The sequence below is a fragment of the Mytilus galloprovincialis genome, chromosome 4 (assembly GCF_965363235.1).
Source record: "Mytilus galloprovincialis chromosome 4, xbMytGall1.hap1.1, whole genome shotgun sequence".
Taxonomy (NCBI): domain Eukaryota; kingdom Metazoa; phylum Mollusca; class Bivalvia; order Mytilida; family Mytilidae; genus Mytilus; species Mytilus galloprovincialis.
The window spans coordinates 3,038,234-3,065,094 of record NC_134841.1 but is presented as its reverse complement, the minus strand read 5'-3'; the positions used below and the strand labels follow the sequence as shown (position 1 = coordinate 3,065,094).

Sequence of the window (26,861 nt, the reverse complement as noted above, 5' to 3'; positions counted from 1 at the left end):
GTTCATTTCTGTCATATATGTTTTTCGTAAATTGTTTTATTATGAATTAGGCCGTCAGTTAAATTCGAAAGGTATTGATTCTTATTTTTCGTGTCGGGACCTTTTATAGCTGACTTTAATTGCTTAAATCTGTTTATTTTTTGAACTTTGACAATCATATCACATCTCCTTATTTTTATATTGAAGATATAAATGTGGTTTGATAAAAATTTTGTTCTCACTAAAAAAAAAACAACTGTTTCGTTCGTTTGTCGGATGCTATAGTTGGAAATATTGAAAAGTTCCTGAACAGTGACATTGATATAAAAATCAAAGCGCTGTAAGCGTTGAAGGCAGTTAACCAAAAACCAAGGCAACCGTAATTATGAAAACTGTGGCAATGTTGCCTCAACATTAAACATTCATGTATAGTACATTCATCTTTATCTAATGATTTATTTATTAAGGCAAATAATTTATATGTTATCAAGGTTTCAAAAGCAATGCATATATAAATGTATATTTTTATGCCCCACCTACGATAGTAGAGGGGCATTATGTTTTCTAGTCTGTGCGTCCGTTCGTCCGTTCGTCCGTCCGTCCGTCCGTTCGTCCGTCCGTCCGTCCGTCCGTCCGTTTGTTCGTCCGTCTGTCCCGCTTCAGGTTAAAGTTTTTGGTCGAGGTAGTTTTTGTTGAAGTTGAAGTCCAATCGACTTCAAACTTGGTACACATGTTCCCTATCATATGATCTTTCTAATTTTAATGCCAAATTAGAGATTTTACCCCAATTTCACGGTCCACTGAACATAGAAAATGATAGTGCGAGTGGGGCATTCGTGTACTGAGGACACATTCTTGTTTATGGTAAGTCTGCACTGGTACAAGTTCCCAATGATTGCAGTTGTTCTACTTGGTAGTTAACCTTGGTTTTATTTGACTGCTAGAAGTTCAAGTTGACTTAGTATGAACATGTAATTGTATGAATGGACTGGTTTCCCTGGAAAGAAAACTGAGTTTGTTTTCTATAGTACAAAAGTTATGGGACAGGAATCAGACAAATGTTCACTACAACAGGGATCAAAGGTGAGGTCTGACTGACCTGCCCATAGTAAATGTAAATAATTTGTTATTTTATCCCATACATATGAATATATATATAATTTAGGGGTGGGGATCTCAACGGTTTTCAAGTTCTCAAACAGATAGGGGTAGGTAGAGGATTTAGGGGGGCAGGGGGCCTGGACCCCCCTTTTTGGGGAAAAAAATTGGTTTCTTATATAGGGAATCACTGAAGCGTGACTGGAGCGGGCCCCCTCTTATGTCAGTCAGCGGACCCCCACTTATGAAAATTTCTGGATCCGCTACTGGGGGTAGGGTGACCCTAGGGACTTCCCCTACATTTCATTTTATTTGTTATATTGTCCTATACATGAATATATATGGTTTAGGGGTGGGGATCTCATTGGTTTCCAAGTTCTCAAACAGGAGGGGTAGAGTGACCCCAGGGACTCCACCTATAATTCATTTAATTAGTTATAATTTGGCCCATACATGAATATATATTACTTTGGTGTGGGGATCTCAACCGTAAGGGTTGGGGTGACCACAGAGACTTCCCCTATATTTTATTTGATGTGTTATATTGTCCCATACATGAGTATATATGGTTTAGGGGTAAGGATCTTGACCATTTCCAAGTTCTCAAACAGGAGGGTGTACAGTGACCTCAGGGACTTCCCCTATCTTTCATTTGAATTGTTATATTGTCCCGTACATGAATATATGGTTAAGGGGTGGCGATCTCAACGGGTTTTAAATTCTCAAACAGGAGGGGGTGGGGGTGACCAAAGGGACTCCCCCTATATTTCATCTGATTTGTTACATTGTGCCATACATGAATATGTATGGTTTAGGGGTGGGGATCTGGACCGTTTTTGAATTCTAAAACAGGAAGGGTGGGGTGACCCATTTTTAAATTAAAATTTGTCAAAAAGTAATTTTGAGTTTCTGTATAAAATATTTTTCTGCTTTTTCTTTCTTTTACATATATGTTTTGGTTTACAATTCTAGTGTTTATATTCATTTACCAAGCATAGATTTATTTTTTCACCTGCTTTGATTTATTTAGTAATTAATCGCCAAACCCGGAATTATTCTTATCCGCTTCCGGAATCGGATCCGATATTGTAAAATTTTGTCTTCACGGCCGCCATTGTTATGTGTTTACAATGTTGTTTTTGTCAATCAGATACGATTTTACTCGAATTTATACAATATTTGTCGGCAATTTTATGTATAAAGCTAGCGGTTGAACAAAATGAACATCGCTGTCATAAATAATAATGATAAAAATAAGTTTTTAGCTCGTTTAATTGGAGACTTTGGTGAACATGGTGAAAAGGTTTGCAAAGTAATTTCTTATTTTCTTTCAAGTGGAAGGTGACTACGTCAGGCGTAGCTAGAAGCCAACTATCCTAGTCGAAATTCCGCTTGCAAAAGTGGAAGGTCGCGGACCTCGGACCACCGCTAATTTGCACACCTGCCTCCAAATTGAAAAGCTACGAAAATTTCTTTTTCTAATTTGAAATTGCCGCCAACATCATGAACAGTTGAACTTATTATATAATAGACTACTGACGTAGTTGTACTACGTATTGATGACAAACAATATCCCTACGACTTTTGCCATTTGGGAAATCTAAACTACTTGTCTTAAGAGATTTTCGGCGATTAAATATTTCATACAATTGTTCATTGACATCTCAGCTAAAAGCACAAGTCATAATGAACTACACAAGGATTCTTAATAAGCACTACTTCCTATGTGTAACTTCAAAACTTTTGGATAAATCGACGATCATTTAAGGTTTTTCTGGTCATATTTTTTGTAATCCAGAATAAAAAGTATTAAAAAAGTGTTCAATTAGTTACATATAACATAGTAGCGAGCTAGATAATAACAATGGCAAGTATTTCAGCATTTATTGGATAGAACACAAATCTAGGGTGCTCGCATAATGCAGCTTAACTGCATAAAAAATCATGTTCAAGGATTTTGTGTTTTCTCTGTCGTTCAGATAACAAGTCCCCTCCCTCATTGATGAATTTTAATTTTACTGGAGCTTCTTTCTACCAGTAGCTATAGCTTGTAATAAACAGACATCTCATTTGAAATTATGCCACATCTTCTTATTTTAATATCATGTTTATTGACATACGTGTCTTTTCTTGGATCAGTGGTTAGCTACCAGCATTCCACATTCGAGTTCCTTGTTTTAGTTACCAAATTAAAAGGTCTTGGGTATGTGTAGATACACCATAGGATGAACTAAATTTCACTCGAAAGCTTTGCTTTGCTTTCGAGTGAAATTTAGTTCATCCTATGGTGTATCTACACATACCCAATCACATTTTTATTTGGTAAATGACATGTGTCAAAGTTTACAACTGATATCACAGGAAAGAAAATGTGTCACATTGAAGTTTCTGGCTAAAAGTGTGAGCTATCTAACATACACCACATGACCATTTTCAATCTTCTGGTAAACCAATCAGAGGGTCGATATGGAACTGTCGTGTATGTGTCGATACCCTCACACTTTTTCAATGGAAAATCAAACAAACTATAGTACATATCAAGTTACAATATCCCGATCCAGTGATGAAAATTCTTTGTTGTATTGTTCAAATATGTATTTATTATTATTTTTTAAATTGCTGGTAAATAATGTATAATTAAGTAAAATTCAAAATATGCTAATTACCCTTCCAGAGAATCTAGTCACCTTTTCGGTATATATCAATATTTATTTTGTACGAGGATTGTTTTCATTTTTATTTTAGATTAGATTCTTAACATATTTTGTACTGTCCTTTTCTTTTCGTCTTGTATACTTATCCAGTGGTTGTGTGTTTATGTGTGACATATTTGTTTTTCGTTCATTTTTTGTACATAAATAAGCCGTTAGTTTTCTCGTTTTACATTGTTATTTCGGTGCATTTTATAGCTGACTATGCGGTATGGGCTTTGTTCATTGTTGACGACCGTACGGTGACCTATAGTTGGTAATTTCTGTGTCATTTTGGTCTCTTGTTGAGAGTTGTCTCTTTTGCAATCATACCACACCTTCTTTTTATATCTATTGTACATATTTTGTTTTTGTCTCTGATATAGTCACCTTAAAAGGGTTCTTTGATAGAATCTTAATTGTCAAAATGACTGGTTTTATGCTTATTTTCACCTCAAATACCATAGATGAATTTGATAGGACAGCAAGAAACAACCAATGCAATGCATATGTAATGTATTTAATAAATTTGGCCAAGCAATTCTACAGCAAAGCTCCAAGCGATTGTACAGGAAGGCTCTGAGTGATATTACAGTAAACTTGCAAGCGATTGTACAGTCAATAAAAATATCCGACATGGAGAAAATGAATATATTTAGATTTCTACTGGGACAATGGCTTTGAAACTTTCAGACAGGTAAGACTATATATCAGAAAAGGTACATGTGAAAATTCAGGTAGCAAACATTGATTTTTCGATGTCTATTTGACATTTTTGATCGCTGTTGTGTGACATTTTTGATCGTTTTACACGGAGCTCTACCATTCTAAGGAAAACGTTTGGATGCATATATCTTTCTTATTATTTTATTGGTTCATATTTACATAAAGAATGTTTTAGCTATCAAAACTTGAAGCAAAAACGTTATATAGCAACATAAGAGTTAATCAAAGTTTCCATCAAGCAACTTGTTATTTTGCAAATGTCGGAGCACCGCTTGACAGTCTCCCGAATGACCAAATTAGTAGAAAACCGTACAGTTCCGTTCCCACACTGTGTAAGGGAGGTAAATCTGAACAAACCAAACATTGTATGTTAACTGTATTTTAATTACCTCCCTTACACTGCTTTTAAATTGTCTTAATTGTCCATTGACCAGTAAAACCTTGTTTCACCCTTTTTTTTGCCCCTAATTCCAAAATATTTTGAGCAATAAACCCCCCCCCCCAAAGTCATAACTAACCATCCCTTAATGGTATGGAAACTTGTGGTATAATTTCAGAGAGATTCATCCACTTAAACACACGTTATTGTTTGAAAACTACAACAAGAGGTTGTCACAACGACAGCAAACCGGATTTATTAATATTTATTTGTGTCCTGGCAATATCACAAGAACCATTACTGATGAATGGTGAAAGTGAAAATCGTCAATATCAAATTTGACCTCCATTTTGTCATCAGTATCAACATATTAAAATTTGAAAAGCTTAGATTGAATGGTTCATGAGTAAATGCAACAACGTGAATGGAAAGGCCATTTTACAATCTTTCAAGAACCATAACTCCTGAACGGTAAAAGTCACAATCGTCATTATTGAACTTGACCTCTATTTTGCCATCAGTAACGACATATAAAAATTTCAAAAGCTTTGGTTGAATGGTTCATGAGAAAATGCACGGACACGACTGGAAACACCATTTTTCAATCTTTCAAGAACCATAACTCCTGAACGGTAAAAGTCAAAATCGTCTTTATTGAACTTGACCTCTATTTTGTCATCAGTAACAACATATTAAAATTTGGGAAGCTTTGGTAGAACAGTTCATGCGTAAATGCACGGACACGACTGGAAACTCCATTTTTCAATCTTTCAAGAACCATAACTCCTGAACGGTAAAAGTCAAAATCGTCATTATTATACTTGACCTCCATTTTGTCATCAGTAACAACATATAAAAATTTCAAAAGCTTTGGTTGAATGGTTCATGAGAAAATGCATGGACACGACTGGAAACACCATTTTTCAATCTTTCAAGAACCATAACTCCTGAACGGTAAAAGTTAAAATCGTCATTATTAAACATGACCTCCATTTTGTCATCAGTAACAACATATTAAAATTTGGGAAGCTTTAGTAGAACAGTTCATGTGTAAATGCACGCCCGCCGTACATCCCCAAAACAATAACCGACATTTTTGTCACAAAAATCCGGTTAAAAATGCTTATTTTGGGCCCCCTTTTGGGCCCCTAATTCCTAAACTATTTTGACCATAACCCCCATAACCTTTCTTTTGTGGTATTGAACATTCTGGTAAAAAAAATTAGTGGTCCATTAACTAAATCTAAAGTTATTGTACGGAAAACATATTTTTTTTCCTTTTTTTGCCCCGTATTTCACATTTTTTTGCCCCTAATTCCAAAACATTTTGAGCCATAATCCTCAAAAGTCATAACTATCCATCCCTTCATGGTATGGAAACTTGTGGTACAATTTCAGAGAGATTCATACACTTAAACACAAGTTATTGTTTGAAAACTACAAAAATGCTTATTTTGGGCCCCTTTTTGGACCCTAATTCCTAAACTATTGGGACCATAATCACCAAAATCAATCCCAACCTCCCTTTCGTGGTATTGAACTTTCTGGTAAAAAATTTAGTGACCCATTCACTAAATCAAAAGTTATTATCCAGAAATTAAATGCGTCTTCCGACGACGACAACATGATACCATTATACAACACAAAAAAATTTTGCGGTCGTATAAAAACAAGCAAATTTTTGTAGAAACATTATGAAAATCTTCTTAACATAAATATGCTCTTCATATGTACAACAGATCTTTGGAAATTATTAATATTAAACAAAGTTTCAGGATTTTGGAGAAAAAAAGCATTTTTAGTGGTATATTAGCAACGTCATTACCTTTCCTGGAACTGTATCATATGCCCTTAAGGAGGCTTGGGGGTAAAAAAAATTTCACAAAATTTGTTTTGTTTTCATTACAAATTTTATTTATTTATTTATTAATTGTTACTTTATCATATGGTACAAAAATCATTCAAAACAAGAATGTGTCCAAAGTACATGGATGCCCAGCTCTCACTATAATTTTCATGTTCAATGGACCGTGAAATTGAGTAAAAAATTATTTGGCATAAAAATAAGAAAGATCACAACATAGTGAACATGTGTACTAAGTTTCAAGTTGATTGAACTTCAACTTCATCAAAAACTACCTGGACCAAAAACTTTAACCTGAAACTCGCACTTTCATTTTCTATGTTCAGTGGACCGTGAAATTGGGGTAAAAAGTCTAATTTGGATTCTAAATTAGAAAGATCATATCATAAGGAACATGTGTACTAAGTTTCAAGTTGATTAGACTTCAGCTTCATCAAAAACTACCTTGACCAAAAACTTTAACCTGAAGCGGAACGAACTAACGAATGGACAAACGGACGGAGGAATGGACGCACAGACCATAAAACATAATGCCTATCATAGGTGGGGCATAAAAATCAATTTGTTTTGGTCCCAGATGACTTTTAAAATGTATATATCATTGAAAAAGCTCCAAATTATCTCCCTTTGGTGCAAAAATGCCATTTCTTGGCATTAAAATTGAAATATCTTTTTTAACTCATCAGTGACCTATATTTTTTTATTATTACTTTCAAATAAGCTGTACTAAAACTAAACTATTGTAAAATTTGAGGGACTTCTGTAATTAAGATCTTTTTTTATTTCAATATTAACTCTATTATTTCAACAGAAAAAAAGTACCTATACAAAAATGTATGCTTCATTCGAAGGCAGATTGTGAGCATAAATGAACGGTGACCCCATTTCTTTAATTATTTTTTTTTATTAAGATTCAGATAAAGTTCATTTTATATAGAACAAGAATGTGTCCATAGTACACGGATGCCCCACTCACACAATCATTTTTAATGTTCAGTGGACCGTGAAATTGGGGTCAAAACTTAAATTTGAAATTAAAATTAGAAAGATCATATCATAGGGAACATGTGTACTAAGTTTCAAGTTGATGTAACTTTAACTTCATCAAAAGCTACCTTGACCAAAAACTTTAACCTGAACTTCGCACTATCATTTTCTTTGTTCAGTGGACCATGAAATTGGGGTCAAAACTATATTTTGGCATTAAAATTAGAAAGATCATATCATGGGAAACATGTGTACTAAGTTTCAAATTGATTGAACTTCAACTTATTCAAAAACTACCTTGACCAAAAACTTTAACCTGAGACGGACGCACAGACGGACGGACGAACGAACCAACGAACGGAGGCACAGACCAGAAAACATAATGCCCCTCTACTATCGTAGGTGGGGCATAAAAATATAGCGAAATCCTGTATTAAGAAAAAAAATCGATTTAGACCCACGACCCCCTTAATGGTAAGCCTTTCAGCATTGTTCAACATGAAAACTGTCAATTTGAGTAATGATGGTCTGTAGGGAAAAGTAAATAAACAAATTAAAGTTGACAAATAATAAACATTTAGATGTCACCATCAGTTAACTTTTCAAATGGACAAGTGCTTACATCTAAAGTTAGCTTAAAATTCCTTCCTCTATTTTATCAATTGGTATTGAAAAGACTTAACAGTGACGCTCACATCAAGCATGTTAAAAAGGACAAATAAAGTGAAAAGTTGATGACCATTGAGGACTAGGTATACTTTGCCAACTCTGTCGTACACATTCTTATTCATATATGTTCATTTTCTATTTAAAAATGCACCGATTTATAAAGATTTCTCACCTTTAATAGTGTAGCCTTTTCAACACAGATACCATTCACTTTAACATTAGGATCTAAGGGTAGAGGCAAATCATCAAAACTGGCAAAGTTTATTTTGGTTACTTCAGGATCTTGCAGTAAGGCTCGAAGTCTTTCTATCTAAAATGTTAGTACATGTATATATGTTAAAACTCTTATATATTAATTACAGTATATGTATGTATGTTAAAACTTGTATATAATAATTACAGTATATTTATACATGTTAAAACTGTTATATAATAATTACAATCATCACTGTTCATTTATGCAATTATTTTTTTTCAACAAAACCATATATTATCACTGTTTGATGTTGAATATTAAAAGCTTAATTTTAGAGTGGTATACTTTGGATTCATTATAATTTGTTTGATACCAATTTTTGTGTGTTTCGTGGGCAGAGTTGAACCAATAATTTTAATTCTTCATGTGAAAAATAATTAGGTGTTAAAATTGACAGCACACTTAATTTGAGAAATCAAATTGATCAAGTTTGTGCTATCATCCAGAATATACCTTCTTTCTAAAATAAAGAAATTTTAGATATAAATGCAAGGAAAACATATTTATACAATGGGTATATTTTGCCCTTATTTGACTACTGCTGTATTATTTGGGGTGAATGTAAAAATGAAGGGATAACAAGAAAACTCAAAAAAAAGGGCAGCCAGATTAATTCTAGATGCAGATCTTTAACTCCATCAGCCCCCTTATTAAAAAAACTTGGGTGGATGACAGTTGACAATAAATAAAATACCACAAATATTTACTTCTATATAAATGTATGCGTATGGAAGCACCAATGTACCTAGTTCTAAAGTTTAAACTGAAATCAGATAATATACAAGTATGGCCCGTTGAAGAGGTGAATATCCAAAATTGTCAACACGAGAAGGTTATTTCATTGAGGGCGCAGCCCGAAGTGAAATAACTTTTGAGGGTTGACAATTTTGGATATTCATCGATTCTAAGGGGCAACAATTGTTTTATTATACCAAACTAACAGTGGAAGGGCATTTCGAACACTTACAGTTAGTAGTCTATTTTTTAAATATAACACACAGACTGACGTTTGAAAATACATTCGTGTTCGATTTTCTCGAATTTACAACAAAAGTAGAATCTTTTTGTAAAATATTGATGGCCCTGAAAAGGACCGTTTATAAGAGTTATCATCGGCTGCTGTCACTCTCAGCTCTATTTATGGCCAATGCCATTTTTCCTCGTCTCTCGATGGGCTTCCAGTGTAACGTCCTGTAACATGAACTCTGCCATTTTGTTCATTTACGTCTGTGACGTCATTTTCATGGGAGGTAACTCAAGTACAAATAAACAAACCCAAAAGGTTATTCACCGGTGAATAATAGGGTTATTCAACGCTGGTGTAAATTTTTAGGGTTATTCGTCCTTCCTTGCAATTGAATGAAAATTAACTGAATTATTCCATGTCACGAGATTACGTTTCACCCAATAGAATTTTTTGAAATATATGTAAGGTATAATAATAATCCTTACTCCTTAAGAGGTGTCACATAAGGTAATCTGATAGTTCCTAAGCCAAAAGCTGAGCTATTTAAGAAATCCTTTGTTTATTCTGGATCAATGTTATGGAATGAACTACCACACAAAATAGGTAAAGCTCAAAACACTTTTACTTTTAAGCAAAGTATCAAGAAGTACCTAACACAATCTTGATAAGAAATGTTTTCTACAATGTATTTGTATATTTTGTATTTTCACTTGATTTTTTGACTACATGTACATCTGAAACAACATTATATCTTATGTTAATAACAATACAAATTCTCAGGGCAAAACTATAAAAGTAAACTAAAAAAATGTTGTTGGCTATTTAGTGGGGTTGTTGTCTCTTTGACATATTCCCCATTTCCATTCTCAATGTTATAAGTTTTCCCTGACTATCTTGTTTTTTTAAATAAAATATTCCACCGATAAAACAAATACCTTTTTCTTCCTATTCCCACTTTCTCTAGTCACAGCCTTTACCATGCTGACTAATCTCTCTATAAACATTTGTTGTCTCGCCAGAGTAGCTCTCTTTAATAAAATATTACACTGATAAACCAATTAACTTTTTCTTCCTATTCCCACTTTCTCTCGTCACAGCCTTTACCATGCTGACTTATCTCTCTTTAAACATTTGTTGTCTCGCCAGAGTAGCTCTCTTTAAACGGCATTCCTGGCCACCCTTATATGTAAATATATAACATAAATTATTTTGTGTTTCATCATTCACCCTACACACACCTATGATAAAAACATTTAGTAAAAAAATAATTGAAATCAATTTCTTGGAAATGAGTTCATACATCAAAAAGAATATTTTCAAAAACTTGAGTTATCATATCTATTTATATATCTATAGTGCATTTTTCATTAAATTAAAATAACTAGAACTCTGTTTGCACTCATAAACCTTGCAAATTCAGTTCTCTTCCCTATAACATGTTTAATTGGGAAATATTTTGTTTCTATTAATGACACTTTAAGAACGCATTTTAAGACTGTATAATGTTTCATTGAAATTTGTCTTGTTGTATAGGAGTTGCATTCACAAGACACATTGCAGTGGTGGATCCAAGGTGGAGGGTGTGGGTCCCAGGGTTGAAACCTTCTTCACCCTGAACACCCCCCTTTTTTGATATGCTAAATCTAAACCTGTATCTAAATGTTTGATTTTGAGTCCTGTTCTCAATTTAGTCTACACTGAGGTGCAAATGGCCCAAAATAAAAGTTGTTTGATTTCATCAAAAATTGAATTCTAAAGGGTTCTTTGATATGCTGAACTTTACATTTAAATGTGGAATATTGGACCATAATATGTATAAAAATAACTAAAATTCTCTAATTTCATTTTTTTTCTTCAGTTCTTAGACCACATTCATTCTGTGTCAGAAACCTATGCTGTGTCAAGTATTTAATCATAATCCAAATTCAGAGCTGTATCAAGCTTGAATGCTCTGTCCATAATTGCCCCAACTTTTTAGGGTTGCCACGAGCATCACTGAAGAGACATTATTTGTCGAAATGCGCATCTGGTGCAGAAAAATTGGTACCGTTTATGTTATTATTATCACATCGCAAGATAGGTCAACCAATTTAACCAAATAAAGTTTGGTATTAGAAATATCTTATCCAAAATGTTATTAGTTGAACATTTACATTTGTAGTTCATCCGTTCGAACAAAATCCACATTATTTAGTATTAATAACAATGAATCTACAGCCACAGTAATACAAGGGTTCTAGCCTGAAAACTGTAGGAGAATTTTACTGGACAAATCAAACAATGTACTCTATGCATAACTTCTTGAAATAAATGACGTTTAGTTCAAGATCCTGTGTTTATTTTATTATACCCATTACTAACCTTAACTAAAGCCTGGCTAAATCTCTGCATGATACATAAATACATTTCATTAACTCTCTGTTCTTTAGCAGTTGATTCATCATTTTCACATTCAACAGAAACATGCCTGGGGAAGAAAAGACATTGTGATTAAAATATTCACTCAATGAAGTTTTCACATTCCAAAGAAACATACCTGGGAAAGAAAAGACATTTTGACAGTGGCTAAAAATATTAACTCCATGAAAATTTAATATTCAATTAACAGAATATCATCTAAAGGAGTAGGGGTGTTAATCCAAAAAAAGGAAAACATCACATAAGAGGGGCAAAAGGATACCAAAATAAAATGACAACGCAATGGCAAAAAAAGAAAAAAGACCAACAGACAAATAAAAGTACGGTACACAAGACATAACAAAGAAAACTAAAGACTAAGCAACAGGAAACCTACCACAATTTTGGCTGATCTCAGGTGCTCTGGAATGGTAAGCTCAAGAAAGATAATCAGATCCTGCTCCACATGTGGCAGCCATTGTGCTGCTCATGTTATTACACCTCCCGCTAAAAAACTTTATCGTCCTTCCCTACGCCAATATCACCTTGCTCTGTCGGTCCGTAATTCTGGTATCAAGACTTCAAAGCGAGACCAGGCATTATCAGCGACGTCATAATGTGAGAGGAGAAGTTATCAGCGACGTCACAATGCGAGAGGAGACGTTTTCAAGCTTGCTTTTTCGTCAAGCGTAAAACTGTCTTAGAGAGAAAGAAAAGACCAGTAATAGAACGAGAAAAAGATAATAGGGTTTTCTTCGTATTATCAAATTTCCAAATATCAATAATATGGAGGAACAAGGTTTATTTTAAAAGAAAAAGTGTTCGAAGTACATCTAAAAAAATCAGATCCATCAAAAACTTATCTTACAAATTCGGTTGGTTTACACTGTAAATGAATCTAAATTATACAAATGATTTTCCTGTGGTATAAATTCTTTTTTTTTTCAAATGTGAGTAATTAATAAGGTTACAGTAAGTTCTATTCATTCATTCAAATTTCCTTTTTTTAATGTGACTCGACTATAGGTGTTGCTACTTACCTTTACCTATTGTTTAACCAGATTGTAAAATTGTCAACACAATTGAGACATTTGAATTGACCTGTTTGTATTGTAAGAGTTGACAAATATATAATCACTAAGACATTTCAAAGCTAGCTGTAGGTTGCACTTCATTAAATATAGACAATGCAATTTCCAATAGGAACTCACTTTGTGGCTAAACAGTGGGATTTCCAGTGACACTAGAACAATAGAAAAGTCACTCTTCTTATGAAAGAGATAGAAAAGGTCTAAGAACAGGAGAGATAATTTACGCATAAAACCCGATATACATAGGGATGAATATCTCTTAAAACACAAAACCATTATATAACTTTTATACAACCACTATAAATAAAGTATATGTTAAAGCTAAATGTGTTAATATATGATTTTTTAATTGCCAAACATGCTGTTAATTGAACAACCTATTGTTCAACATAGGGGTGTGTAAAAAACTGCCAGATTGGACTGCATATTTTTCTTTTTTTTTGAAAAAAATATATATCAAACCTTAATAATGTAGCTTTCTGGGTATCCAATTTTTAACGTGTTCCGAAATGTAGTTTCGTCACAAGAATTTTTCAAAGTTGTGTCATTTTGTCTATATGAATGTCGGTAAATTCGTATGATCGAGCACACCGACAAGTATATCGTTGGGACAACTCGATATAATGTAATCAATATACGTGAAAGATTACCTAATGTGAAGTTTATCAAAATCATCATAACATAATTGATCAACACATTATGTTTGAACAACATGAGTCCTACAATATAAGATTTAAAGGTGCATATCATTTACATTCAACGTTTTTATTGGATTTTTTTTTACTACAATGTAACCTCGAGGTTCAACGTTGATAGTAAAAAAAAATCCCAGAAATTTTTTGAATGATATTGTAAATGATATGAACCTTCGAATTCTTATAACATCGGAATAGAAAATATGTGATCCGAATTAACCATGCACGTGTGCTACAGAAGATTATGAACTTTTATGATGTACAGGGGGTAAGGGTTTTTCTTAAACAATATTATGATCCCAAATTTGATGAATTTTGTTGGCAATACTTTAATATACACACTACATATAGCAAAGTATATATTAAATCTCAATGTATTATAATTAGGAAAAATGTTTGACTCGGTAAAAAAAAATCTTCCCCCTCCCCCCGTATTGCATGTAATGGTTTAAACCTAAAGGATTCGCACTAACTGCCTAAAAGGGGTTCGCTCCAGTCTTGAATCAGTGATTTTGTTTATCATAAACAAAATATTGTCTCACACTGAAAGGGTCAGCCGGGAAACATGCACAGCCCGGATTGTCAAAACAACTAAGATTTACAAAAACGATTACAAACAAAAACCATCAGTTGGACAATCTTACTGGGATCTGATTATCTCTACTGATAAATAATGCAACACTAATGACACATTTAAGTTTTGGAATGATTTTATTCACAAAGAATGTTTCTCATTGGTATACATTTCTATGCTCTTGTCTTTTCAGAGTTTATATTGGAAATTAAAAATTGCTGCATGAAAGACACTAGCTCCACATTCCTATGCATATGATTTTATATGTACGAGAATCATTCCATAAAATATCCGTTTGATATCCTTTCAATGCATGACACTGTCTAGTGGTTTTTCTGCCACAATTACAAGGAAAACCTGGCTAAACTTGTGCTAAATCAAACACTTGAATCTTACATCGATATTGATGTTAAGCAATTATTTAAAGGGCCATCCGGAACTGTTGGGTTTTATGACAGTCTTCCTTCCATACACACCATCGCTGCAAAATAATTTGAACATTCAATTAGATGATTATAACAGGGGCGGATGCAGGAATTTTCGAAAGGGGGGGTGCTAACCCAGGGCACCCAGGGCAAAAGGGGGGGGGGGGGTGCAAAACATATGTCCCGATACAAATGCATTGATCGGCAAAAATAAAGGGGGGGTGCGCACCCCCGGAACCCCCCCCCCCTGGATCCGCCACTGTTATAATATTATTTGGCAATCCAAAGAGAACCTGAAAACATCAGACCACAATAAACAGAGACCCCAAAAAAAGCCAATTTTACTTTACAATGAAATTGAAAAAGTAGTTAGTTACATGTCAAATCATCTTTTGGCTGTCGACAAAAAAATAAATAAAATCTAAATTTCGTAGCATTTTACCACCCCCCCCCCTTTTTAACTGAATTTGTTCAAGGTATGGTGGTTTTACCCCTTTTCAGATTTCAGTATGTCATGTTGTATATCTTTTATAAATTAGATAAATTTCTAGCAAGTTTCTACGATATTCTTTATCATTTGACAAAATACTATGCATCTGAATTAAATTGTTTACTATTTGAAAAAGCGCGCCTTCTTTTACTTTAATTTACTTCCCTTTATTTCACATAGCAACAAATATTAAAAACTGCCACATTTGACTGCATATCAATTTTTTTTCCCAAAAAAAATATATGTCAAGCAGCATAATTAACTTTACAAATTGGGAGAAAATCAAGATGTTCCGACTATAGGTTAGTATTAAAAAAAATAATGAAAGGTTGGCATGATTCCAGGTTTGAACCCTGACGACACTTAAAATCGAAAATTCACTTATTTACCTGTCATATGAAGATACGATGATGTGATAAACTTAACAATTAATAATTTACCTGGTGCATTATCATATTCACATTACGTTGACACGTCTCAGTTCGTCTGTAATAGCTCATTTCAAGCTCGTAAACAATGTACACCATTTTCCGCTGTTCTTTACCGATTACCTCTAGTCAGAAGAGCCCACTGTTTACAGGGGCGATAATATTTTGTCACCGGTTCACGCACTGTAAAGATGTGCCAACGATATCATTTGATTTCACTATATCAACAGTACGTAGTTTTATATTTCATTTCCCATAATATATGTCCCAATTAAACAAATAAGATCCAGCATTCTATGAAAATTATTTTTAATAACACATTCAAAAATGTCACTTTATGATTTTTTTGGAATATTTTTCAATTGATCATTAGATTTGACTATAGCCACATTTTATTTCATTTACTATGATATAATTCCCATTTAAACAGTTGGATCATCTTCATATTAAATCAAATATGTAATTATCATTTTTTTATCACACTAAAAGCCACAAAAACAAGTTGAATGCATAAGCTTATTTATCCTACTTGCTCTCAAGTTGTGACTTTTTTCCAATGATTCAGATTACATTAATCTTAAAAAAAGTGAATTCCCTTGAGTGATATATATATAGATACTCCAAGGTAGAAAACAATTCACATTTTCAGAAGCAGTGGCATTAAGAAGTGAATTAAAATAAAATAAATCCCAATTGCATAAGATAACAGTCTGAAAATTGAAACTGAAAACAACTGAGTAGCTATTTTTGGTTTTATACATGTGTACATGCAGTTAAGAAAATCTTTTACTGATTTAGTATGTCGGGTCAAATTTAAATATATGATTTATATTCGGGATTTAAATAAACTCATCATAGATAAAAGGAATACAATTTCATTTTACGCCAGACGCGAGGTTCGTCTACAAAAGACTCATCAGTGACGCTCGAATCAAAAAGCAATGAAACCAATAATATTTTCTTCCCGATCAATTTTATAATAGAATTACTGCATTTGAAAACAAACTTCTTGAAAAAAAAACATGCTGTGAGGTTGAGTTAGGTTGGAAAGGAACAGTACAGGTAGCATCAAGATATACTAATGTCTAACAATATCAACTTGTCAACTCAAATGCCTCAATTTTACAATCTGATTGAACGATAGGTAAAGGTAAACAGCAACACCTTTAGTCTAGTCACAAATATTTCAAAATACCATATATGTATCCTAGTTAATTAAAGAAGTTCCCTTTCTTATATATTGTTTAAACATTTTCTTTTATATAGAAAACATCCCGAATATAGATCAAGAAAGAATATCATACAAACTAGGACAAGATATCTTCTATCAAATTCATCAATTTCCTGCAGTATTTACCAGTGGAAGTATTGCATTACACAAGGCTGTTATAATAGATGATGGGTATGTGGTTAATATACAAATGGAAAATTCAGCAATGACGATTTATAATACGGATTATTCATATGTTAGTACAATACAACTACAGGGTCGACCATGGGATATTACTGTGGTAAACAACTCTACTGTAGCTGTTACTCTATTTCACTGTAGCATTATAGACATATGGGACATACACAATAAACAGAAAGTGAAATCAATTCAGTTATCTACAGAATGCGTTGGCATCACAACTATTGACAACAAGTTAGTAGTAGGCTGTACGGGAAGATTGTTGATCATAGATCCTCAGACAGAGAATTTGGAAAAGACCATTGGTACTGGTGATTGTAATCCTGTCACACTGTGTGGTTCTGGTGATGGCATATTTTGCACAGATGATAGTCATTACCTGTACCATTACAGTCACTCTAATAACAAGATTTCTAAAGTGAAGTTACCATCAAAGCCTTGTATTACAACGATACTACAAGATGGTAGTGTGTATGCGATATGTCTGGATAAATCAGTACAACATGTGTCATCTGATGGAAGGAAGTATAAACAAGTTACTACAGAAGGGCTGACATCACTGAGGTTGATTCATGGAATAAACTATAATCAGGTACAAAAGAAACTGATAATTGCAAATGGAGTCTCATTTACTTTGTTTAAGGAGTGCTGATTTATACAAGAATTAAAATCAATCTAAAATTACCCGCCTAATTTAAGGCAACAGTAGTATACCAATTAGAATGAGTTTAATTTTCGTAAAGGCATTCAAACAAAATCATTATTGAAAACTTATTTACATTGTTCAATATACAATATGTAGATAAAGAACTGATGGTTTGTAAGAAAAAGTAAATGAAACGGCAAAAGAAAACCGTAATTAAAGAGAACATAAAATCGACTTTAAAGGGGCACTAGCTGCCAAATTAATGTTCACCGATTTGACTCAAATTCTCAGATTGTATTTATAAAAATGTAAAACATTTTTCCAAACTATCAAAAGTATTAGATAAACAATTTACAGGAGATGGTCTCAATAAGATGTAGCTTCGTTTTGTAAGAATTTCAGCCAAGACGCCATCTAATTAACTATCGAGCTGACCTTCTATGACCATATAAGCGATGTAAACATAAACACCGATATAAATAGATTAAGTAACTCGTGCAATTGGATTTTTATAGGTCTGTTAAATTTTGTTTTATAAATCAAAAATTTATGTTTATCGTCGTTTTTACCTTTATAAGAAAGATATTTTGTGGATCGAATTAGTCAATCAAATTATTTACCTTAGTTTCACTTTCAATGTTGACATTCTTTTCCTTTACATAACCGTACACGGACAATGCATGCGTTATTCTATCCCTTTCTACGGGATAAATTGGAGTTCACATGAAAACGAATTTCATGAGGTCGAATTATTTACTTGCAAGTGGATAATTCTTTATCAAGGTTTATTAGCCTAATTTGACAAAATTGAACCATTTTAGCTGATAAAAGCAAATTATTGTTTTACTATTTTACTTTCATTAATGATTGAACAAAATAAATCATTCTTTAGATTTTATATAATATCTCGTAGCTAGTGCCCCTTTATGTTGTTACATTATGTAGACTTTGAAAATAAAGTATTACCTGCACCATTCAGTCTCTCTACTAACAAGAGGTTCAAAATAAAGTTACCATTAAAGCCATGTGGTATGACCATACTACAAGATGGGAGTATATATGTGATATGTGGGGATAGATCTGATTCAGTACTGCATGCGTCATATGAAGGAAAGAAGTATAAAAAAGTAACTACAAAGGGAATGAAATCACTGGAGTGGAGTGATGAGATACGTTATACCTCTGTACAACGGAAACTGATCGTTACTGATGATAACTCAATGACAGTGTTTAATGAATGCTGATGCTAGGATTCAAAAATTAAATAACATTATTAATTATTTTTTTCCATCCCAATTAATTAGTTTCTGAAACGGATTAGAGTGAAAGTGAGAGGTCTTGTGAGAGGATAAACAAACTATATTCATATTTTATCTTAACTGGTAACTGAACTAGATTATATTATCAGTAATTTTATAAGTATTATGTACTTCTTTTACAACATTCCACATTTCAGCAACCAAAATCATATTAGTTCTTTCTAAATCTGTTTTACACAATACTCTGTACAATATCATAGTAAATTGTATACAGGACGTTACATTAATTGGACAATGGTAGTAGATCAAGAGCAAAGAAAGTATATGTATTAAGATCATTAAGGTATGTATGTGTTCATTACAGTATTGCAAGAATTAAAAATACAATATCTCAAGTCAAGCATAGGCTATAAATTTTCAGAAATTTGCTAGATTTCAGGATTTTGATATTTTGGCCCTACATTGTTCTCTTTTACATTTATTAAGTGTTTTAAGTCTGCTGGTTTTTATCCTTATAATTGGTGGGTATTACTTTACAAAAGATAGAGAAGTTTTTTTCTAATTTACTTATTGATACACCTTCTGTTTAACCCTTTAAGTCTGCAGAAAATCTTCAAAAATACTTTAATATAGCAGGCTTTTAATTGTGATATATACATATTTTATTCATTTTTGTTTAACTACGGCAAGAGTTGTTACTTGTAGACAATATCAAGCTCAAACATCAGTCATTATTGGAAGGTTCTCCTTGCAATAAACAAAATGAAATCAGTACTACAAAAGTAAAACTAGACTATAGGTACCTCTTAACTTGTTCATGATCTGTATCTTGAGCAATGATGGTCGATAGTGAAAAGTAGATGAGATAGCAACTTAACAAAATAAACGTTTCAGTATCAAAATTCCAAATAGGGAACATATAAATACATTATTGTAGTAATGAACCATTATGAACCATTAACCGAAAGGTCTTAAATAATGATTTATTACTACAATAAAATAAAAGTTGACAAAAGAATAGACATTTCGACTTTTCAAATAGACAAATCATTACGTCTAGAATTCGCTGAAAAATCCCTTTCCAAGAAAAATCAAGCGTTTTTTTAAAAGACTTGACAGTGACGCTCACATCAAAAGGATGAATAAAGTGCAAAGTTGAAGACCACTGAGGACTAGGTATACTTTGCCAACTCTGGTTTACACATTTAGATTTATATATGTTCTCACCTTTAACAGTGTAGCCTTTTTAATACAGAAAACATTCACTTTAACATTAGGATCTAAGGGTAGAGGCAAGTCATCAAAACTGGCTAAGTTTATTTTGGTTACCTCAGGATCTTACAGTAAGGTTTGAAGGCTAAGTGAGCTTTTCTTATCACTTGGCATCAGTCATGCGTCGTCGTCCGTCGTCTGGTAACTTTTACAAAAAATCTCCTCTTGAACTTCTTTGCCAAATTTAACCAGACTTGGCCACAATCATCATTTGGGTATCTTCTTAACTAGAGGCTCCAAGGAGCCTGTGTCGCTAACCTGATATTTTTATTTAAAATTGATGCATGAAATAATGCAATTGTAACACATTTACTTTAGTTTCAAAGATATAAGCCAATAAATTGCTTCGCCGTGTACAGCTGGATACGACCGCAGAGGTCCAACCCTGAACAGTTGGGACAAAAATGGACACAATATTTACTCTTGATACAGGTATCAATTTGGATTGTAATTAAATATTTGACACATAATAGGTTTCTGACACAGAATAACTGTATTCAAAGAACTTAGAATTGGTTATATGATTTGTATTTATATATTTATATTTTTTTTTCTGTTGTGCAATTCTTTTGTGTAATGCACTATGCTGTTGCCTATTGACCCCCTTTTTTTGCAAATAGTCCAAAACTTTTTAGTTTTCTCAGTTTGATTTGTTTTACATTTGTTAATTTTGGGCCTTTTATAGGTGACTATGCAGTTATGAAGGCCATACGGTTACTAAAGTTGTTAATTTCTGTGTCATTTGATCTCTTGTGAAGAGTTCGTAATCATACCACATCTTTCTTCTTTATATAATGATATTATCTATATTAACAAATATGATATAAATTCTTTTCTTTCTGGACTTTCTGGAATGATAACCTATGCCATTAATTCAAATATTTATTTATTTTCATATAAACTCTGATATTTGAGTAAGTTTGTGACATATTATATAAACATACACAAAATGCTTTTTATAAAATAATATATGTAAAAGACATGATAGTTTAAACCATGAAATAGCATTTAATATTAAAATATTGCACATCAAAACAAGAAACAAATCAAGTACGCATGAAAAATTATATATAAACATAGTTTGTATAATTGTCTTTATGGTTATACAAATCAGTCATAAAACAAAAGTTACAAGTATTCATGAACAGAAAAAAGCTTTGATGTGTTTGGTCACTACAAAATTCTGAAGTGTTTCTCTTTATTAAAGTACTGGTATAGAACCAGATGGTTTCATTTCCTCCAATACTGAAAAGTAAAAATTACAGTTGTAATGAAATATATTAACTACATTTATCTTTGGTGTTTTATTTAGCAATCTTTTATTTTGTCTTACATGAATAAAATATATGCACTGTTAGCAATCAGCATGTAAGACATGTTTGTGATCAAGTTCACATATTCACATACTAATCCCCACAACCTCCTGATATCAAAGGTATGTACTATAGTTAACTGCAGTCCATATCTAGCATTCATTTGTCTATTTACATTTTTGGTAGGATTTTTTATGCAGAAATATTGTCTAGTGAAATATATTTTAGTAACTAAGGCCTCAATATAAATAAACCTCTTCCTTCGTCATAGGTGACTAAATAAAGGCAACAGTAGTATACCGCTGTTCGAAATTCATAAATTGATAGAGAAAAAACAAATCCGGGTTACAAACTAAAACTGAGGTAAACGCATCAAATACAAGAAAACTAGTCAAGAATGTTTACAATTGAGATATGACGGATTAAGTCCGAATCTTGATACAGCTTTCCAGTACAAATCTGTGATGATCCTACAGTAGTTACTACTCATTTAAATCATCCTTTACTTTGATTACTTCTTGAACTAACGTTCTTGACTCTAAGGCATATTGGACATAATCATGACTAATTTTGGAACAAAAACTGAGTAAACCCTAAACGTAATGAATCAACAGATAGAATTTGTCATTAGTCGGATTTTTAGAGTTTGAATGAATTAATGTTGAATGATAACTTACCCTTCCGGAGCACCTGAGATCACCCCTAGTTTTTGATGGGGTTCGTGCTGTTTATTCTTTAGTTTTCTATGTTGTGTCATGTGTACTATTGTTTGTCTGTTTGTTTTTTCATTTTTAGCCATGGCATTGTCAGTTTATTTTCGATTTATAAGGTTGACTGTCCCTCTGGTATCTTTAATCCCTCTTTTACACAAAGAATTTTCACTTTTGATATTTACTATTTAAAAGTTTGTTCTATTTAATCAAAAAGAAGATATACAAATCAAATTTTTACAGTTACTGAGCACAAAGCCTATTTTGTATGATGTTCAAATTATATTCCATACATAAACAATGTGTTATTTGCGCATAATACATAAAAATGAAATAAATACTGAAGGATTGTGCAAACAGGATATGATTTATTTGTCTTTCTTGTTTCATCCTTAAATTTTTATACCTGAGCCATTTTATGGAGATTTTCAAACACAGCAGCCATCATAGCAGTTACACTGATTTCAATCAAGTTCTGCATGTAGTGTACAGCTTCTTCATCATTCAAATGGAGAACAAATTTATCTTGTACCTGAGAAATTATTACATAAAGTAGTCAATATTAAATCTTTTGCAACAAACTTTAATGAAAACAAGGGGGAAAAATAACATGAAAATAAAATAATCGTAACTATCAACAAAAGATCATGACACTTATAGCTGTTTTACTTGTGTTTAACTGCAACATAATTGGGCTGTTCATTATTCTCTGACTTTTCTATCCTGTTGCTTCTTTTTTAAATTAATTTTCATAATATTAAACTACATTTTTATTTATGTTTCTAGCGATTGTGTCTTTCTCCTCTTTTTTTTTATAGTATTCTGGTGACCTTTCCCATATGAAAAACAATATGTCATATACAACAGTCTCACATTAGGAACAGGATCATCTCCCCCTTCCAGAGCACATGAGATCACCATCAGTTTTGATCGGATTCATGTAACTCAGTTAACTATGTAGTATTATGAAGACTGAGGTTCTCGTTAGGTTATTTTCAATGTTGCCGAGGTATTGGTAATGTTTTCATTTTGCTATCACTTTGGTATTATCCGCCTCTATTTCAGGCATATTATTCAATTTTACTGTCCTCCCCTTTGCCAAAATCACCCTGCTAAGTCTCCAGGTAATACTTGTATCACGGCTTTGAGACCAGAGCAGGTATTATCAGTGATGTCACAATGTCTGAGGTGAAGTTATCAAGCTTGCTTTTGTAAAGCGTAAAAGTGTCTCAGGGAAGAGAAAAAGACAAGTAATAGAAGGCTACATAGATAATTGGGTTTTCTTCATATATATATCCTAAATTATCAGCCACTCCACACACTGTGAAGCTAACTCGTCATAAATGTTCACATTGTGGATTGCAGCTGATATTTTTCGAAATTAATGTGTAGAAAATCCTATAATCTAGACATACATGTTCATACACAGGTAACAAAACTATCATTACAAAATAAGATTCTTTAGTGTATAATGTAATATTTTTTATTTCTAATTGCTTAAATAAAAAAGAAGAAGACATGTTTAGATAACAAACACTGGATATTCAAGTAGAGTAATGTCATATCTAGCTGGAGGTAGCCACATAATTTCAAACAAGAAATTACTTATGCTTCAGATATCTTTGTAAACATAAGTGCATTACCTTTTTCACCGTTTTATCAGGCTCTAGTGCAATATCAGGAATGCTGGCATCTACAACCAGGGCAAACAAATTCAATATAAGATTGGCGGACCTGTAAATATATAGCAATAAATACATCACCCTAAACTTTTTGTCTGTTTAATGTCTGCAATGAATGAACATGCAACTACTTCCTATCTTTCTTCAATCACTATTATGGTAAAAAAATAAACCCAATTCTTCATTAAATTCTCATGCACTTAAAAAAAGAAACAAGTCTGTTCTCCATTAAATTATCACCCAACTTCCAACTTTTCTTTTTTTCAATCATCACAATATTTTTTTTCCATAAAATTCCAATGCACTTAAAAAAACCTAATATGCATTACCTTCTTAGAGCAAGAAATGAAGTGTAACAGTGTTTTTTGAAGTCATGGAAATGATCAGAATTTGTTCCTCCCATGGCATCTACCATTTCTCTGCTGAGTCTCATTGGAGGGGGGAGAACCTTTGGATCACGTCCAAGTATATAACCAAAATCCACATGAAATAATTTTCCTGGAAATAACGAAACAATTAAATATAACAACATGTCTGAAATAGAGCAAAAATCTACACGGAATAATTTTCTTGGAAATAAAAGATATGGTCAAACATAACAGTTGATTCATTTCTGATAATTTTTTGTTTCATTATCTATTTGACACAAGGACTGAAATACTTTGAACATAACATTTCCCTGTAACAGTCAACTGTTTACCTTTTTCCAAAACATTATCTAAATGGAAAGACTTCTAAACATTAAAATGACAAATGTATTGAAAGTGACAATTTTGCACTCATATTTATCCAACATTTAAAAACTCCATGATCTCCTTGTTCTAATTAGTAACTAAGCCTGTATCTCATAACCAAATCAGTTCAAATCTTTTGTATAAACTAATTTAATCAACTGATATAGACATTTAAGGGTTTAAAAAATGTCAAAAAACTTTCAACTCACTTATTTCGACATTTAGGTCAAAATTAGCACTAACTGGACCTTTCTGATTTGTAATGTTTTTTGTTTTGTTTAAATAATAACATGTCACAATATCCCAATAAGACAACAACCCAACAACACAAAAAAGACTAGTAGACGTTTTCACCAAAAAATTTCAAGTGTAAAATTAATCTTACGATAAAACTATTTAGTTGAATTGTTAAGGAACATTTTAGATTTACGATAAATTTTACACTTAACATTTTTTGTAAAAAGGGCAACAGAAGATTTCTGAACATATATAAATGATCTTCATCAATAATCAATTGTGTAGAAACATTGGTATCCAATATAATATTATACTGTTATAATTCATCAGATCATGGAATAAACATATTAAAAAATACAACTGTATATATGAAGTATTTATATCCAATGTTTTCTTTTCATCCTATTTTGTCATACTGAGTAGTTGTTGTTACTAACCATTTTTTGTCAGAAGTAAATTATCTAAATGTCTGTCACCAACACCTAGTAAATATGTCACCACACAGTAGCCAGCTGTAATAAAGAATTAGTTTAAACAATAATATACCAGTATAACAACACATTTTTACCCAGATATCATTTAACTCTTAGGGAGTAATCATAGTTCATTTTATAGTTCAGTGCAACTACAAAGTTCACCAATCATCTTCTTTTCCCATACAAAATTTTATCTCTCATGAACATATTGCTATTCTCTAAACCTGATCCTAGTTGAGACAGACTAAAATCTGTTCTTCTCTTACATTTACAGATGGTACTATGTGATTTCCAAAAAAGGTTTTATATGTAAATGATGTGCCTTGGTGTGCCTAGGTTAATTCCCCTTAATTTGGACAGATTAATTATTTAGTATTTAAATGTTTATTTTAAGTTAAATTTGATTTAAATTTAGTAGGATAAAAGTAGTATGTTAATTTAACTGTTTTAGTATTTAACTTTTGATGTTTTTATAATGTTTTAAGAATATTCATTTATTTAACTTTTCTTCAGTACCTTTTATGTTAAAGTTAGCCTGTTTAATGACATGTTTAGGATATCATTTCATATCCAGTAGGAGTCGGCCTTGCACAGGCCTCCAAATACTTGCTGGAACTAAAATTAGTACTACTCGAGTCTAGAGTTAGCCACCACTTCGGTGCAGTTCGCCAGAGTTAGTCACCCCTTTTTGGTGCAATTTTACTACTTTAAAACACAACGCGAAGCAAATATACTTTATTTTACTTTTAAGACTAACTCTGGGAACACTTCATTTTCATTTTTTCATTTGAAATTACTTTATTTTTGAACTTCAGTTTAGAAAGTTTTCTGACTACGGTTTTCTTTCCGACTTTGTTTAATGCAATTATTGTACATTTGTGAATAAAATATAGTTTTCATTTGATTTATTGTCTGTTATTCAGCCATAATCTGATATCAGGTATCCCGATGGTCGAATAGGGGCGAAGTACTGGCCACTACACGTCCCGGGAGGTGTCGTCACCGACCCCCTCCGTTACATATACATAGCACTTGTTGTATACAAATTTTTGTGGGTTTTGTGGGTACATGTGTACCATGAAATAAAATTTTCTAGATGCCTTGTATGCAGAGATTGTCAAAACCACAAAATAAAATATGGACAAACTGCAATTTTTTGTTAATGATAAATCCCAAGAAAATAATCATGATAATTGAATCCAAAGAAGCAGTGGGAAGTATATTATTTTGTGCGTATTGTACTAAGTTAATACAAGTGTGTATGACCGTTTTGGTAATATTAATCTTATAGCTGTCTAAAATGCTAGTTCTCAGGTCTTCCAGATTAACCAAGAGTTGGGAACCAAATAATTAATATGTTTAAATACAAATTCTACTGACAGACTTATAGATTGAGGGACCTCGGT

The 26,861-nt window shown here is 32.5% G+C and overlaps 2 protein-coding genes and 1 long non-coding RNA gene across 5 annotated transcripts in view; all 3 read right to left on the bottom strand.

Moving 5' to 3' along the window:
- The window catches only part of LOC143071143 (phosphatidylinositol 3-kinase catalytic subunit type 3-like), an 84,171-nt gene extending 72,088 nt beyond the window's left edge, over positions 1-12,083 (bottom strand). For both annotated transcript variants that reach the window (XM_076245278.1, XM_076245279.1), the window contains exons 1-3: positions 11,977-12,083; positions 10,551-10,794; positions 8,565-8,702 (exon numbers count right to left, since the gene is read on the bottom strand). In XM_076245278.1, coding sequence (XP_076101393.1) covers positions 8,565-8,702; positions 10,551-10,619 — 207 coding nt within the window. In that variant the 5' untranslated portion in view covers positions 10,620-10,794; positions 11,977-12,083. The remainder of the gene's footprint in view (positions 1-8,564; positions 8,703-10,550; positions 10,795-11,976) is intronic.
- Positions 12,084-14,490: 2,407 nt separating this feature from the next.
- Positions 14,491-15,895, bottom strand: LOC143071138 (uncharacterized). Its single transcript, XR_012976802.1, has 2 exons — positions 15,728-15,895; positions 14,491-14,853 (listed from the first exon to the last, which is right to left on the bottom strand). It is a non-coding gene; the product is annotated as an uncharacterized LOC143071138 (long non-coding RNA).
- Positions 15,896-21,171: 5,276 nt separating this feature from the next.
- The window catches only part of LOC143071137 (phosphatidylinositol 3-kinase catalytic subunit type 3-like), an 86,694-nt gene continuing 81,004 nt past the window's right edge, over positions 21,172-26,861 (bottom strand). For both annotated transcript variants that reach the window (XM_076245271.1, XM_076245272.1), the window contains 5 exons: positions 25,417-25,491; positions 24,338-24,506; positions 23,970-24,060; positions 22,733-22,858; positions 21,172-21,548 (listed from right to left, as the gene is read on the bottom strand). In XM_076245271.1, the coding sequence (XP_076101386.1) occupies positions 21,534-21,548; positions 22,733-22,858; positions 23,970-24,060; positions 24,338-24,506; positions 25,417-25,491 (476 nt within the window). In that variant the 3' untranslated portion in view covers positions 21,172-21,533. The remainder of the gene's footprint in view (positions 21,549-22,732; positions 22,859-23,969; positions 24,061-24,337; positions 24,507-25,416; positions 25,492-26,861) is intronic.